Source organism: Dermacentor albipictus, chromosome 10 (assembly GCF_038994185.2).
Source record: "Dermacentor albipictus isolate Rhodes 1998 colony chromosome 10, USDA_Dalb.pri_finalv2, whole genome shotgun sequence".
NCBI classification, from domain to species: domain Eukaryota; kingdom Metazoa; phylum Arthropoda; class Arachnida; order Ixodida; family Ixodidae; genus Dermacentor; species Dermacentor albipictus.
In genome coordinates, this window is record NC_091830.1 from 31,153,250 (window position 1) to 31,167,895 (window position 14,646).

At 45.2% G+C, this 14,646-nt stretch overlaps 1 protein-coding gene across 3 annotated transcripts; it reads right to left on the bottom strand.

The window, feature by feature from the left end:
* Positions 1 to 1,456: 1,456 nt before the first annotated feature.
* On the bottom strand, positions 1,457 to 14,063 carry LOC135912211 (short-chain dehydrogenase/reductase family 9C member 7-like). Of its 3 annotated transcripts, none has more exons than XM_070527547.1 (5): positions 13,853 to 14,063; positions 8,044 to 8,259; positions 7,453 to 7,522; positions 5,134 to 5,266; positions 1,457 to 2,141 (listed from the first exon to the last, which is right to left on the bottom strand). In XM_070527547.1, exons 3-5 carry the CDS (start codon positions 7,520 to 7,522, stop codon positions 1,799 to 1,801), a joined length of 546 nt encoding a protein of 181 aa, XP_070383648.1. In that variant the 5' UTR covers positions 8,044 to 8,259; positions 13,853 to 14,063; the 3' UTR covers positions 1,457 to 1,798. The 3 variants fall into 3 exon arrangements, 2 of the variants coding, with proteins under 2 accessions (XP_070383648.1, XP_070383647.1); XM_070527546.1 differs by having other exon boundaries at positions 7,453 to 7,659; XR_011509082.1 differs by lacking the exons at positions 1,457 to 2,141; positions 5,134 to 5,266 and adding an exon at positions 6,969 to 7,145 and having other exon boundaries at positions 7,453 to 7,659.
* Between the last annotated feature and the right edge of the window lie 583 nt (positions 14,064 to 14,646).

A 14,646-nucleotide genomic window follows, 5' to 3' on the forward strand; every position in this document is an offset into this window, starting at 1 on the left:
TTTCCACGGCTCGTTTCGAAGGCAACACCGCATTCACTAGAGGCGCGTTTGCACCGGTTGGAAGCATCGAACTCGTGGCTGAGTGGTAGCGTCTCCGTCTCACACTCCGGAGACCCTGGTTCGATTCCCACCGGACCAATCTTGGAAGTTGCTTTTTATTTATGAAGCGCCTGCCGTGATTTATCGCTCACGTTCAACGCCGCAAACGCCGACACCCGACGCCGACGACACCGGCTTTTCTGCGACACGAGCTCCTTAACGCTATCGCGTTAAAATACGGCCGCCACGGCAGGGTTCGGACACTCGACCTCGTGTGTAGCGGAGTGCTCACCACCGAGGCTACACTCATAGGGCGCAGCTCGTCGGCGCTGGAGCAGACAACAACAGCGCTTCTGGTGCTGTTGCGACAAAAATATGTGAGGGTATATTGTTAGTCTGGAAGATCTTTATTTTTCTGACTTTTGTTGGCAAGTATATGTATTTAACGTTGACAGTCAAGCCCGACTACTGGCATGAGCTGCTGAGACTCTTCAGTTGAACTAAACTTTCCTTGCAGAAGTTGCGGTGCCTCGATGCTAAAAAATAGGCGTGCTGCCGATTCTTCGAAGAAGCAGGCGCGGCCAAAAAGCAAAAAAAAAAAGAATTCATACTTGACGCAGGAATTGTCAATCCTGTGCACTTGCTTTCCCGCGAAAAAAAAAACACAGTAACAAAAAATATGCATTGGACTGTTGAATATTTTGGGAACCGATAAGAACGATGGCTGATTAGAAGTTAGAAAACTCAGATGCAGTATTTTGGTATTTTACTTTAGTAAGTGCTTTATTGTCATACATGCCTGACTTATATTGTGAATCTTTTCTGCATTTATTCATTCATTTTATGTTTGATCACTTTCTTATTCATTGAAATCAGACTAATTACTTTCATTTCTCAATCGCTCATTTTGCTCTTATTCACGCACTTTACTAAACGACTGTGTCCTTTAGGCTACTGCTTTTTTTTCACTTTGTACTTTATCGACTATCCAAAGCTTGCCTATAATTTTTAATAATGATAATAATGTTCATTGCGCATCTATTCACACATTGAGTAAAATCTGCACGACTGAGTAACATGCTGTTGCACTAGCATGTTACTTCCAATTTCTTGAACAAATGGAAATGGAAATAGTGATATAACATGCAGACAGCTAAAAAGCAAGCGATAAGAAGGAAGAGAGAACAAAGGCCTAAACAAACGGAGTTGCATCAAGAGTTGTACCGCACAATGCTCTTAAGTCGTATCAACGAAGTTATTGGGTGATTTGCGCGCGCGTATGTAACTGGCTTGCCGAAGCACAGACACTGCATATTAAAAAAAGAAAGAAACAGCGCTGTGAATTCACAGTGGAAAACCACACACTGAATGATAATGCATCGCATCAACGCAGTATCTCGGTCATTCGCACGCGTAATAAGTTATTAGTCAAAACCGGGACATTTCTCCCAACGCTCCGACGCATGAAAAGGTCTGTGGGGCCAAAATCCACTGTAGGCAACCGCACAATCCGCACAATTCGCATCCTCTGCTTAACGCGGTATCTTTACGATTTGTGCACCGACACTGTCATTTCTTCTCTCTCTCTATTTCTCTTCTTTCTTTCTCTCTCGCTCTCTCTCTGCGTATGAGTGTGCAATGTGCGTACAATGATCCACGCGCACTCACGTAAATGGCTGTGGAGCAATTCACAGGATTAGTGGACATCCATTATGGCAAGAGCTCATTCAGACAAAAATGACAAGAATATTAGACTCAATCATTGTGTCCTACTCCCGAAAAGCGCTTCCACTGATCTCATGATATGCAGTGCTTCGTCCATCATTTCAGCCGGAAGCAGGTCGATCAACAGCCGGTACACGTGGTCCGCTATGCCACCAGCAGTGTAGTGGGCCTTCGGCAACCGATCAAGCGTCGCCCTCCTGATGACGTCAACGGCTTCCCCGCAGTCTTTCTGAAGAAACCATGACAAGAGGACTCGCGTTCTACTTTTAAAACGCTGCACAAACCGCTCGTCGATCGTTGAGCGAGTCTTTTCAGGCAACCACTCCAGGTCGGCATCCATTGCCTTTTCTAGTGCGGCGTGATCAGCGACGGGAGTCCTGAAACGTAGGGCGATGTAAGCGGAATTGCGCTAACAGCTGCTCCTTTGAACAGGACGGCTAATTATAAATTTGTGGATTCATTTATTTATTTATTCCAAATACTTTCGAGGCCCGAAGGCTTTAGAGAAGATTAGACACATATAAGAGTGTGCAGAAAATTTATGACTATGAAAAAGCATATTGTATGGGCAGTTCTCAAGCTTGTAGTGTCATTAATGGTAACGAGGGAGACGACAAAAGTGGCCCCATTCACGATAGGTCTTTGAGACGACAAAGCTGTACAGGTTACCTCGGAAAGGTGCGACATCAGCTTTACAATCTGATACCGCGGTATGCGATGAAACGCATATAGGTCGATAAAATAGATTGATTTTATTAAACGGTTGACTCTAATGATAGGTGTAAAAGAGACGGAAACGACATCGTTTAGCCGAAAATATAAATGTTGGCAAATACAAATGGGCATTAGACAACAAACACTAAATCACACTAGTCTGGCTAACATACTTCAAAAACTTAATTTATCTCAATTGGCCCCCCAAAAATTGATTATTGATTAGGGGCAAGAGACTGCCCAACTTTTCTAAGCTGCTTAAACAGCAGCAGTCGTGCGTCAGGGGAACGTCATAGATTGCAAAGAATGTTTCAGTCATTTCCCATTACGGGCGCAATACGCGGTATTGAAATGTGTTCTGTTTAAGATTCCGTTCCTGCATAATGCAACGTGTCAGTTATTTCCTACTGGTAACTTAACTACTGGTAACTACTGGTAAATCGAGATATCATGGCCACCTGGGACTGAAACTTGAGGTCAGCGTCACCACCGGTCCTCCCTTTTAGCGTCTTTTCCGGCGTACAAACCCTCAGTAAAATCTTGATGAGAGCTAGTTGGTTCATATCTATAACTGAGGTCGAAAAGCGCGAATCAAACAAGGACACGAGGAAACAAATACCACAGACAAGAGCTGACTCCCAACCAGAAGTGCTATTGGAAACAAGGACACTTCCTGGTGTCTTTACTTTATTCGTTCTGTTCAACCACAGTTTTACCAAGCCCTCGCTCTCGTTTAAGCAGATTTTCTAATGACACAAGTGCCAGTTAACTAATACTGCAAAACGTAATACCGGTCCTTAGTGGCCCTTCTTGTGCCACCACGAAACAGACGGTGGATGAGCCACCGACCACGATTATAACCATGACGGCCCGACGATAACAACGGCAGCGTGGCAATGACGGCCCAACGATGACAACGTTCCCGTAACGAGAAACGCAACGGCTAAATTTGTCACTTTGTAGTGACGGTAAAAAATGGCGCGCTGTGAGAACTGTGAGTTATGAATTTAACTCCGTATTCGGCGAACCCGTGCCCAGAAAAACGAGTAACGCTCAAGCACAACGATGGCGGCGAGTAATGCCGGCGATCGTCGAGAACGTGATCTGCGAGTCAAGGGCGTCGGCTTTTGTACAGCACTCGTCAAAGGTTCCAGCGTAATCGCTGATGCCCACGTGCCACTCAGAAATTACTACACAAATCTTGTCCCGTATACAATCTGATTACGCAGTGCTCGTCGAAAGCATAGACAATAAATAGAACCAACGATAAAATACCGGAAGCTTCCGATAAAGAAAGGCGCGTCTTGCGTAGAGTGGCAACATTCAGCACTTTCTGGCCTGTAAAATGTGGTCACCGGATAAACTCAACGAGTGCGCCGGTCAATATGCACCTTTAAAGTGCAGGATATCATCATCATCATCATCATCAGCAGCAGCAGCAGCAGCAGCAGCAGCCTGGTTACGCCCACTGCAGGGCAAAGGCATCTGCCATACTTCTCCAACTACCTCGGTCACGTACTAATTGTGGCCATGTTGTCCATGCAAACTTCCTAATCTCATCCGCCCACCTAACTTTCTGCCACCCCCTGCTACGCTTCCCTTCCCTTGGAATCCAGTCCGCAACGCTTAAGAAGGATATAATCCTGGTCAAAAGCGAGTGGAGTGTTCCGACGCATTCTTTCATGACGGAAGCGCAATGATACCTGGGACTATTGAATTGAATTGTGGGGTTTTACGTGCCAAAACAAAAACTTGGTTATGAAGCACGCCGTAGTGGGACACTCCGGATTTTTTCTGACCACCTGCTTGTCTATTAACTTTCAGCCATTGCACGGGAGACGGGCGTATTCGCATTTCGCCCCGATCGAAATGAGGCCGCCGCGACTCAGATTTGATCCCGCGACGTCGTGCTTAGTAGCGCAACACCGTATAGCCGCTAAGCCAACGCGGCTGGTGATACCTGTAACAGATGTCATGATTACTGGCAGTAGCAGACCCTCTACAGCTATCACTGTAAGGCATCAACTGACAGCTGCGCCAGTGCCCACATTCACAAAACAAAAGATCCTACGTTAAAACAGCCATTAGAACAGGCCCCCGCCACAGGCAATGTTCGGCATAGATTGCGGTCCGCCAGTAACGTACAGCACTTGTCACGTAACGTATGTCACGCAACGTCATGTAACGTACAGCGTGCACTTACAAACGAAAGGCTGTGTGAGTTTCTTCATAAAATCTTACAAAAGGAATCCCACACGGACATCTTAAAAACATGTTCAAGACTAACTCGTACCCTCACACTTCGAAATGCTAGCCTCCTGTTTACACTCTCAGTCGTTACGAAAGGCGGTTTTAATTTCCATTTAAATTGGCATACCCGGACCCAATGCTATGAGTAGCGCGAAATTCTCTCAAGCTTCAATTACATCTTTTTATCAAGTTAGGAGGCTGTATAGCAGAGGTGAGGACGGGAGGAGGGTGATACAACTAAATTTCGGGTTGTCTCGTATCAAAGCCGCAATGATTCTCAGGCACGCCGTTAGTGGCGGACTCGATAAGTTTTCCATTAGATTCTTCTGATACGTATAAAACGCTATCAAGAAAAAACTGAACTTCACATGGTGTACCATCTGTGGGTTCGACTTCCAGGCTAACCTGTAACCCGTCGGTTCAACGGTGCAGACGTGGACGCCCTTGGAGTAGAACTGCTGGCGAAGCCCATCAGCCAGGGATATGGAGGCCCGCTTGGACATGCAATACGCCAAGCACTCTGGTACAGATAACCTTCCTGTCGTTCGGGAAATATAAACAAAAACAAAACAGGGCGAACAAGTGATATTTTCTGACTTTTCGTACATGATAATTCAACAACTCACTGATACGTAACTGCTGCTTTGCTACCGATGGCCAAAGGACTTCTTTGTGAGATGGGCGACTTACACAAGGTATCTTGGGCCTGTCGTTTACGAGGGCTGTAGGCACTCTGATATGTGGCTCTGTTTTCGTTGCACTTACAGTCCATAGCCGGTACAAGCATTTCTTTATCAAACAACGATAACAAGAATTATGTTATGTGGGAACATTAGAGGATACCTATATATAGGAAAGGATGCCACACAGAATCTAGAAGACGCTTTATTGAGTACATAAAAAGTGAATGTGAATCAATAAAGAGCAATATAAAAATACCTCTTCCGAAGAATAAGCAGAATTTCCATTTAAATTGGTATACCCAGATCCGGTGCTATGACTAGTGCAAAATTATCTCCGGCTTCAATAACATATTTTTATCGAGTTAGGTGGCTGTATAGCAGAGGTGAGGGAGGGAAGAATCCAAGGTGTTCGATTTGCTTTTTGCGAAAAGATACGAAGTAGCAGGAAGTGCCACCGTAGATAGCGAGGTATTAGAGCATGGTTATGTTGAAATGACATGTAGAAATGTTGCGGTAATGGGGTATGAAAGTGCACGAAAAGATAACTCGCCTGAAGTGGGGAACTGATCCTTATCTTGCGCAGTCAGCGTAGGGGGATATAGCAATTAGGTTACCACTGTCATGAGTGCTTGTGTGTGCGGCCAAGATTAACCCCGGGAGTGTTAGCCAGCGGCACTCATAGGGCGGGCGGTGGATTTATTGAGAAAACCTTTTCCTTATACTAGATCATCAAACCACACGACATAAACGGTAACACACACTCTCTGGAGTGTGAGTCATAGGTGCCGAAGAGTAGATCGAATAGCTATAGGTACCGAAGAGTAGTACCGAGTAGTAGCTGATCTTAAAATATATTCGTGCTTTCTCTAAAAAATGTATGCAACACTGCAGCAATCTCAGGGTGATGAACCTATCCTGATTTCGAACGTGAATTCGTGTGGCTACTTTCTGGAGGCGAACAGTGTGCGGCGCCACGTGGTCGCGCCGGCGACGTGGTCTTGTGTTAATCACGTCTCACGACTGAACTGTTTCTATCTGCTAAAATATGCTTTTTCTCCTTGAAACGTCACGGCGCATGCCTTCTGACAGTCAATACAAGTATAGCTCTCGTAATCACATGCTCACGCATTGTTCCTATGGGATATATGGTTTGCTCATTCCCGCAAATGCCAGAGCCTATCCCATGACACCTATGCCTAAAGCGCGGGGGCGAAAAACAATGCAGCTGATTCAGCGAGCAAAGTTACTACGCCCTCATTACCACCTTTGATTGTTTATACACTTATAAAGCTTGAAGTCACACTCTCGCAGGAAGTTTCCACACGAGCCACTCATCATGAGGCAGATGAAAACGCCAGCACCAGCAATGTGATGTTGGCGGACTGCCGGCCATCGGTTTCAACCATGTTTAGCATGAAACTGCGCCTTCATCTAACAAGTATTGCCGAGAAAAATTTACTGGCTTGGCCAAACTTATTATGTAGAACAGCGAGAAACCACGACCCATTTGCGAGACGTCTGGTTCCTCCTTCACGGCAGAGTGCGACTCAACCAGCAAGCTGGAGACGATGACAAGCCTTCCTCGCGACTCCTTCAGCAACGGAAGGAAAGCGCATGAGACAGCGAGCACACCAAAGGTGTTGACCTCGAAGACTTGCCGCACGCGACTTAGGGGTTGCAGGTCTATGTAGCCGATACTTCCCACACCGGCGTTGCAAACCACTGCATACAACACTGCAAGGAAAGTAGGTTCCACCTCACTGCACGCTTAGGGCATCGCTAAATATGAGTAAGGCGCACATGGAACGTCATAAAGTAGGCACAACAAGCGTTGTTGAATGTTAATTGTTGAATGCGACTGCCCTTGTCCCTTCGCATTCACTCAGCCCTAAGGGGGAACCTGACGTCAATTAGTTTAGTTCGCCGCCACAGGCGACACATGTTATCATACCTGCGGCGTTCTCGGTGAGGGATGATTTGTGAAAGCAAACTCAATTTCGATTTCAGCTGACGAGGTACGATCTGTAATGGCATTACTCACCTTTGTTGTCTAGGGCCTTTTCCACGATTTCGACTGCAGCATCAATATCTTCCTGCTTGGTGACATCCATCTGAAGCACACGGATATTGGTTTTTTCTCTGAGGAACTTCGCACCTGTGCCCGAGGCATCCAGGCACCCAGCAAATACAAGAAAACCATCTTTGGCAAGTCATTCAGCGAGCAAGTGTCCAAAGCCCGTATCGCAACCTGGCGAGAGGCAAAATTATATTTTGAGTTCTCGAGCAAGTTGTTTTTTGTTTGACACATACTTCCATCAACGTAATTACATGCTCACGTCATACGTCCTTGTTATTTCATCAAGACTGAAAGCCAGGTGAGTTGTGGCAGATTCATTAGTAATAACTACAACGCGACAGAAAGGCTTCATGGTTGGCATAGGAAACTCATGTGAAGAGAACTGCCATAATGAAATAATGCACCGCCACCTGCGTGACTGTCTATCATATTCATCGTTGCTCTTATGCCTCTTATCTAACCCTGCGCATCTACAAAAGGAGAACTGGTAGCATTGCCGCCACGAAAAATAATAAAGCAGTCTATTTAGTTTCGATGTAGTCTTAGCGCACCCACCTGTGATGAGTACAGCCTTCCCTTTGTGACTGACCAGTTCGTTGAAGAACAGCTGCCTACAGTGCCACAGAGACCAGTAGGTCACAAGAATCACGATGAATGCGAAACCCAGGTTTGCGAAGGTCACCTCTAGAACGGGCACTGCTGATGCAAGAGCCCAGGTGCATGAAGAAGCCAGCAGGAGCAGCCTATTGACGGTCAGCATTCTGAAGGCTGCTAGAAAAGAAAGTAGGTCACGGTTACCTCACACCGATCTACGCCGCGGTTGTTTTGGCATTGATAATGGCGCTCAGTAGTTTATCTCGAGAATTCCGTTCATACTAGCCTACGCCCTCTCAGAAACGTTTGCATGATTGCCTACAAGTTTGGTTCAAGCATGACACTGCAAATTACCAAGCAAAACAACCTGCCTGCGCCATGACTACAGACATCTCGGAATCCACTCGGCGTTGCAGGCCGAATTCACAAGCTACCATTGGCAGCAAATTGAACATTCATGTTTTATCACTTACACGACACTAGAACGGAAATCTCTGCAAGCCATAACAGCAGCCATGCGACAAAATTTTTATATCCTGGTTTTGCCACCCTGCTTAAAGCTTTGTTCTACAGATAGCTTACACGTGGCGCCACGGACGCAAGTTTACACTCTGAGGGTTCTCTGATGGCGCGCCTAGCATGACGTCAGTGTAACATGTTTTCTCCCGCGGATAAGCCGCTTCCATGGAGGAGGAATAGCTTAGAAAAAAACCTGCACTGCAGGTTGCGTTAGAGAGGGCTTGAGGCACCCGAGACGCCCACAGATGCATCTGCTCACCCTGCTAGTTCACTAGCCCGTACGATCAGCAGCTGACTCAGTGCAAGCCATCTAAAGCAACAGATTAAGGCGAAATTATGCGCTGTACGTCCCGCACCGTCCTTTCGTGCGGGCGTGCGTGTGAGAGAAAAATCGTCATTGTTTATCTAAAAAGGCTTCGCTCTGGGAGCCGTATAGGTCGCTCCGGACTTCCTTTTACTAGTCCTTTCGCCCCCACGGAGATAGCCGCCTCGCAGACTCGGCTTATTAAGGCGAGCTGTTCCTCCAGGGCCGGGCTGGGCAAAGCCGACTGCCTTTGCTCTAATGTGGGACTTTCGTGCTGAGGCATTGCCAAGTTACCCTGGCAGAGCCACGTGAAGTGTGCGTGCGTGCGTGCGTGCGTGGGTGTGTGTGTGTGTGTGTCTGTGTGTGTCTGTGTGTGTCTGTGTGCGTGTGCATGCGTGTGCGTGCGTGTGTGTGTGTTTGTGTGTGTGAGTGTGTGTGAGTGAGTGTGAGTCAGTGTGAGTGTGTGTGTGTGTGTGTGTGTGTGTGTGTGTGTGTGTGTGTGTGTGTGTGTGTGTGTGTGTGTGTGTGTGTGTGTGTGTGTGTGTGTGTGTGTGTGTGTGTGTGTGTGTGTGTGTGTGTGTGTGTGTGTGTGTGTGTGTGTGTGATGTTTCTCGTCAATGAACAAGCAGTGGTAACGTGTCATAAAAGTATACGATGCCAAGATGTACAGACGTGCTCCAACCACCACTCTTGCTGCGAGCTCGCACTACTGTTCTTGCCACAAGGATTTCCTATTGGCATATGAACAAAGTTAATTCAGCCTACTAGAGCAGTTGGGACGCCTCGGTTTCATTGTAATGTGTCTTTGGTTTCCTTCTCTTCTAGGCGTTGCAGGGAATGAGACAGATCTAATACTTGCTCACGACGCCTCCGAAAATAGTCAAACAAAGCGATCACCAACGTCTTCTAAAATAAGTGACCGCCTGGCTTTTTTAGTATTTATTGTCGACAACTGAACAGTCATGCTTGGCGAAGCGATTAAGCAGGCCAGAAGCCTTGAAGCTGTCCCGGGGATAGTTTCCTAGAATGTAGTCCTAAAAAGCGTCAAATACGTCATTTTCTTAACGCTTCCTATTGCTGTTATTGCTATTACGACACGGCGCTGCGTCGTTGTTTTATACATTCTTTTGTCCTCGTCTTGCGTTGCGCTGTAACGAACCTTACTATGAATCCAAACCAACTGAGTAAATTTGCCGTCTTGACCCTGTAAAGAAAAAAGCATTTCGTGCTTGTTTCTTTGGGGGTGTCAACATGTCAAGTATTTTAAATCAATGATAATTTTCCTCCGGTGTTTATTCACTCCTGCTCACGACTCACCGCAGAAAGCTGGCTTGCTAAGAAGGAACCTTTCCCGGGAAGCACACAAATGTACACATTAAGTCATCCAGCATTACTTGATGACTTGGACTAAAGCAAACGGACTCGGTTATCCCTTCACGCGCTTTATTTATGGCAATTTTTTCGTCAGGAACGCCTCCGACACACCCTCTTTTCGAGTCGCAATACAAGATGACGGCGCCATAATTCTATAGCACCTCAACATGTAATTGTGACACCGCCATAGCCATGGATGACGTAAGTGAGAATAAGTGTTAATTTACACCGGCGAACATTTCGTTTATGCGTGGTCATTTAAAACTCCTGGATATATAGGCTCTCTCTCTTTCCTATTAATACTATATATTTCGATAGCAAACGCGATGCAATGCTAGAGTTTTTTTTTCCAGTCTGTGTTATAGCTTTGACGTGACTGGTTCCGCATAAACATGGTTCATTATTTCCAACAATGTAAACTTTATGTCTGGCTACACTTATCAGTTCCACAAGAACAAGACGAGGTGGTGGTATGGCACTTCATCTGGCGTCTCACTTGCAGCATGCTATACTTGACTCGTCCCCATTCACTGCATCTCCTGTTCGGAGCATAGCTGTTGAGTCAATGAGTAGAAACTTTGCCGTTACGCATGGTCCTTAGTAAGGATCTGTCTCCGAGTTCCTGCAGATTTTAGACAAGATTACTGCGTCTGCTAATTCCGCAAGTGCACGTATTGTTGCCCAAGTTGATTATATTTATGACGTTTTTCTCTTGTAACAATAATATAGAAGGGCTGCACGACATTTGAAATTGTCACTGATGTGAAAATTTAGAGCACTTACTTACCAGGTGTTTGTATAATGCTACCCCGCGTTTGTATTTTTTCATTGCAAATAGTCAAACGAATGAGGACACAAGCGGTGTTTTTTTTTTCTTGAGATATTAACGACCACTGTTTCTTCCCAAGAAAATTTCGAGGAAAGCATAAATACATTAACACGGATGTAGGGCATCATAGCATACATAATAACAGACATAGAACTACGTTTTCCGCTTTCCCACATGCTTTCAGGAAGTGTTTGATGAATTTACTCCAAATTCTGGTCATGAAAAATTAGTGTCAGATTCCAAAGTCGTGCTGTGAAAACGTCCCACTAATTAATTGCAAGCCCCATAAAAAGTTCCTGAGACCCTGGGCGACGAAAGAGCTGCTCATGAGAATAAATGTAAAACAATTGACTTCTTGCAGAATTTCTTTAGACGCGTCCACCGGAAACCCATTAATTGAATTCAAAGAGCTTTGAAACAAGTTAAATTTTGGTTTACGGAAAGCTAAAACAAAATGCTACACGGTTAAGCTTACGAGTTCCACACTTCATTATCTTCAAATTGGAAAGCGTTCGGACAATTATGTCAGAATGACAGAATGCCGAGTACTATCGTATTGCTGATAAACAAGATTCTTCACAGTGCCAAGGCACTTTCCAATCAGATTAACTCCCATTTTCTCACTTACATTTCCTAAATATGCCACAACGAATCGGTAAGCCATTCAGAGGACTTCCTGTAAGAAAATGGGTCATCAACTATATCCCTCGAGTCATGTGAGATCCTTAATGTGATTCTGCCTCTCAATCAAACAAACCATACGGTTACGACGACCTTACCATTTTATCAATTAAAGCTGTTGCAGCAAATGTTAGCGCGACACTAACACATGTCCACAACGTCCTGCCCTCAATGGATATTTTCCTAGATTCTACGGAAACAGAGCGTGTTGTAGTGCTATATAATGGCTAGGGTTAATAGGCTAAAATATCTATCGCCAAGTTTCCCTGCTTCTCGATTTTTCTAAAGCAGCTGGGCATGTCATGTACAAGATAATATTGTTTTGCATGTGTTTTCTAAGCACAGTCAAATCACCCAGATAAAGTAGGCGTTTCAAATAATAAAGAAAGAAATCGACAGAAGATGCAATTTTTTGTGCCCAGAGATAAAAAGGACAAAAAATTTAGTGATGGATTTTAGCGGTTGGAATATTTTTAGGCTGCGAAAAAACATTTCATTCAAACAAACACCACATAATGATAAATGCAAATAGAAAAAGGTGCATTATAAAAGATGCGCTTTGTTTATTTAAGGGCTCCTCAAGAAATCTTTATCACCTTACAGAAATAATTGGATCTTCAAACTTATGATCCTTCGTGCATGGTGTGCGCCAAGGGTCAATTCTCGGGCGCCTTTTATTTGTAGTGTTTATCGTGATTTTACTAGTAGGCCTTTAACAGAGACGTAGTTTTTATACGTGGATGAAATGGAAGAATTTGCTCAAGTGCGAATAGCCATAGCGTTGAAATTCACTGCTACGCGTGTTGGCAGCACTCGGGCCGCTGGGTAAGCGATGACCAGCTTCTAATGAAAGTTTTTAAAACGAAGAATGTTCTTTTTACTGCCCGAAACAAAACAAAAGTTATGGTGAATTACGAGTGCGATCTGTTTTACATATAACAATTATAATAATATTGAGCGCGTGATTGCAAATATATTTTTGGGTGTTGCCTTCGATTAGTATTTAAAACTGCTATGAACCTGTTATGTTATCAAAGACTTCGTTATCGGAATCATTGGGACTTTTAGGTAAATACAAACGCGCACGCTTCATGTGCGGCTTAAAATACTGCTATGCCGCAGACTTCTTGAATCTCGACAATCATGCTGCCTCCTGGATTGGTTTTATGCAACAAAGCGAAATATTTCTACGCTTCACGAACTACCAAAGCGCGCTTTGCGTGATATTTATTGCTTAGGAATATACGAACGTTCTGTGGCATATTTAAATCGATTGGAGATACTTCTTCTTCAACCCATTACAGCATAATTTTTCTGTGCTTGTCTCAGCTTGAGTTCGCGATACACTGATAAATTTACGTAAAAATATGTGACACGTAGTACCTACAACTTCAGGGAGACGCGGTTTGTCAGGGAGACGGGAACTAATTACTGTTCACAACTACGTGTACATGTCATACTAACCGTTCTGGGTAGGACAATATCAAATCCGGGAAGCAATTTAAAACGTCTTATGAAATTACACTTGTTGTCTTGCCTGTGGCAATATTCATCTTTCTCGCATAATGGTAATGATTTAAAATTTGTACTGTAATTATCTGTCATTATAGTTGTAGCTCTGAAGCAGCCGCCGTGCGTTGAAGCGTGTAAAATTCGTATTGCTTACGATAACGGTACGATTGCGTTGCAGGGGCCCAGAGCCTCGTAAGTCCAAGCTGTACGCCGTTAAGCCCAGTGCGTCTGGACAGGGACATTCTTGTAGATGCCTGATTGAACTGCTTTTTCTAGTTCATAGTATTCTGTTCTTACTGAAAGCAGATCGCACGACAACGATGGCGAAGTCGGCAAATCGCACCGGCATGCGCTGGGGTGCCTTGGGGCGACGATGATTGGATGAAACGGCGCATTGGGGTGCCCCGCGGCGCACCAGTGCGACTTCCCGAATTCGCCATTTGTCTCGCTCTCATTGCACGTCGAGTTAATGTGTTCAACGGAATGTTTCCCTCCGTCATATCAAATGAAACAGCCCAAGCTCTTAGAAAATTCCAGCCATGCAAACTCACCTGCTCGATATGCTACTAACTGAGCTTCGACTGCCGCATCCAGATGACTGAAGATCCCCCTAGGACCAGACGTCACAAAAGACGTTTTGAGCAGGGTAAGAAATGAGAGAGAGAGTTTAGGCAGGATTCCGGCTTCGATGGAGACATGGCTCCGAAGCCGAGGATAAAGTTAACGAGAAATTTTCAATGAAGCGTACCACAGAACTTCTTCAAGCTACCGCTAACGGCCAGATACAATGGTGCTAAAAGGAAAGCAGACGGCGTAGGGAATGCTCACCTGTGCACGGTGGCTTCTTTATAAACAGAGCAAACCGTCGGATTACCCTTCTCGCCATTGCGGTATCACTTGCGTCACAGTCGGCATGAGAATGGATAACCGCGGAGGTCAGAATGGATACAGCTTTAACACGGGTTCAGAATACAGAAAGTACATAAATACGGCCTTCAGTGGCTCTCTTTGTGGTGCGCGTGGTTTATTAACAGTCAAAACGAAAAGCGAGCTTGAACTTCATGCCGCAAGAGCTAGTAGTGTGTCTGTGCTAGTATTCAAAATGCCAGCTGGCGTTGTGCGTGTGTGTGTTCAAGGGTAAATGAGGAGGAGGAGCAGGAGTATGTAGCTGTTTGCATGCAGATCTGGGACTGCGACACTTGCTTTAAACGCCGTCGACTTAGGGTGCACGTGTGATGCGTGTGCCTGCGCAACGGACACATCAGCAAAGCCAGAGTGAAGACAATGCCACACCGCGTGCCGTTGTTGCAAAACGTCCTTCGAAAAACAAAGTCTCTCATTCTTG

Excerpts from the sequence above, each read along its gene's own strand:
- LOC135912211 (XM_070527547.1), bottom strand. The coding sequence starts at position 7,522 with ATGGATGTCACCAAGCAGGAAGATATTGATGCTGCAGTCGAAATCGTG. Across the intron at positions 5,267-7,452 it reads AAAGGCCCTAGACAACAAAG|GAAGGTTATCTGTACCAGAG; the intron begins GTGAGTAATGCC and ends CCCGAACGACAG. Across the intron at positions 2,142-5,133 it reads GTTGAACCGACGGGTTACAG|GACTCCCGTCGCTGATCACG; the intron begins GTTAGCCTGGAA and ends CCTACGTTTCAG.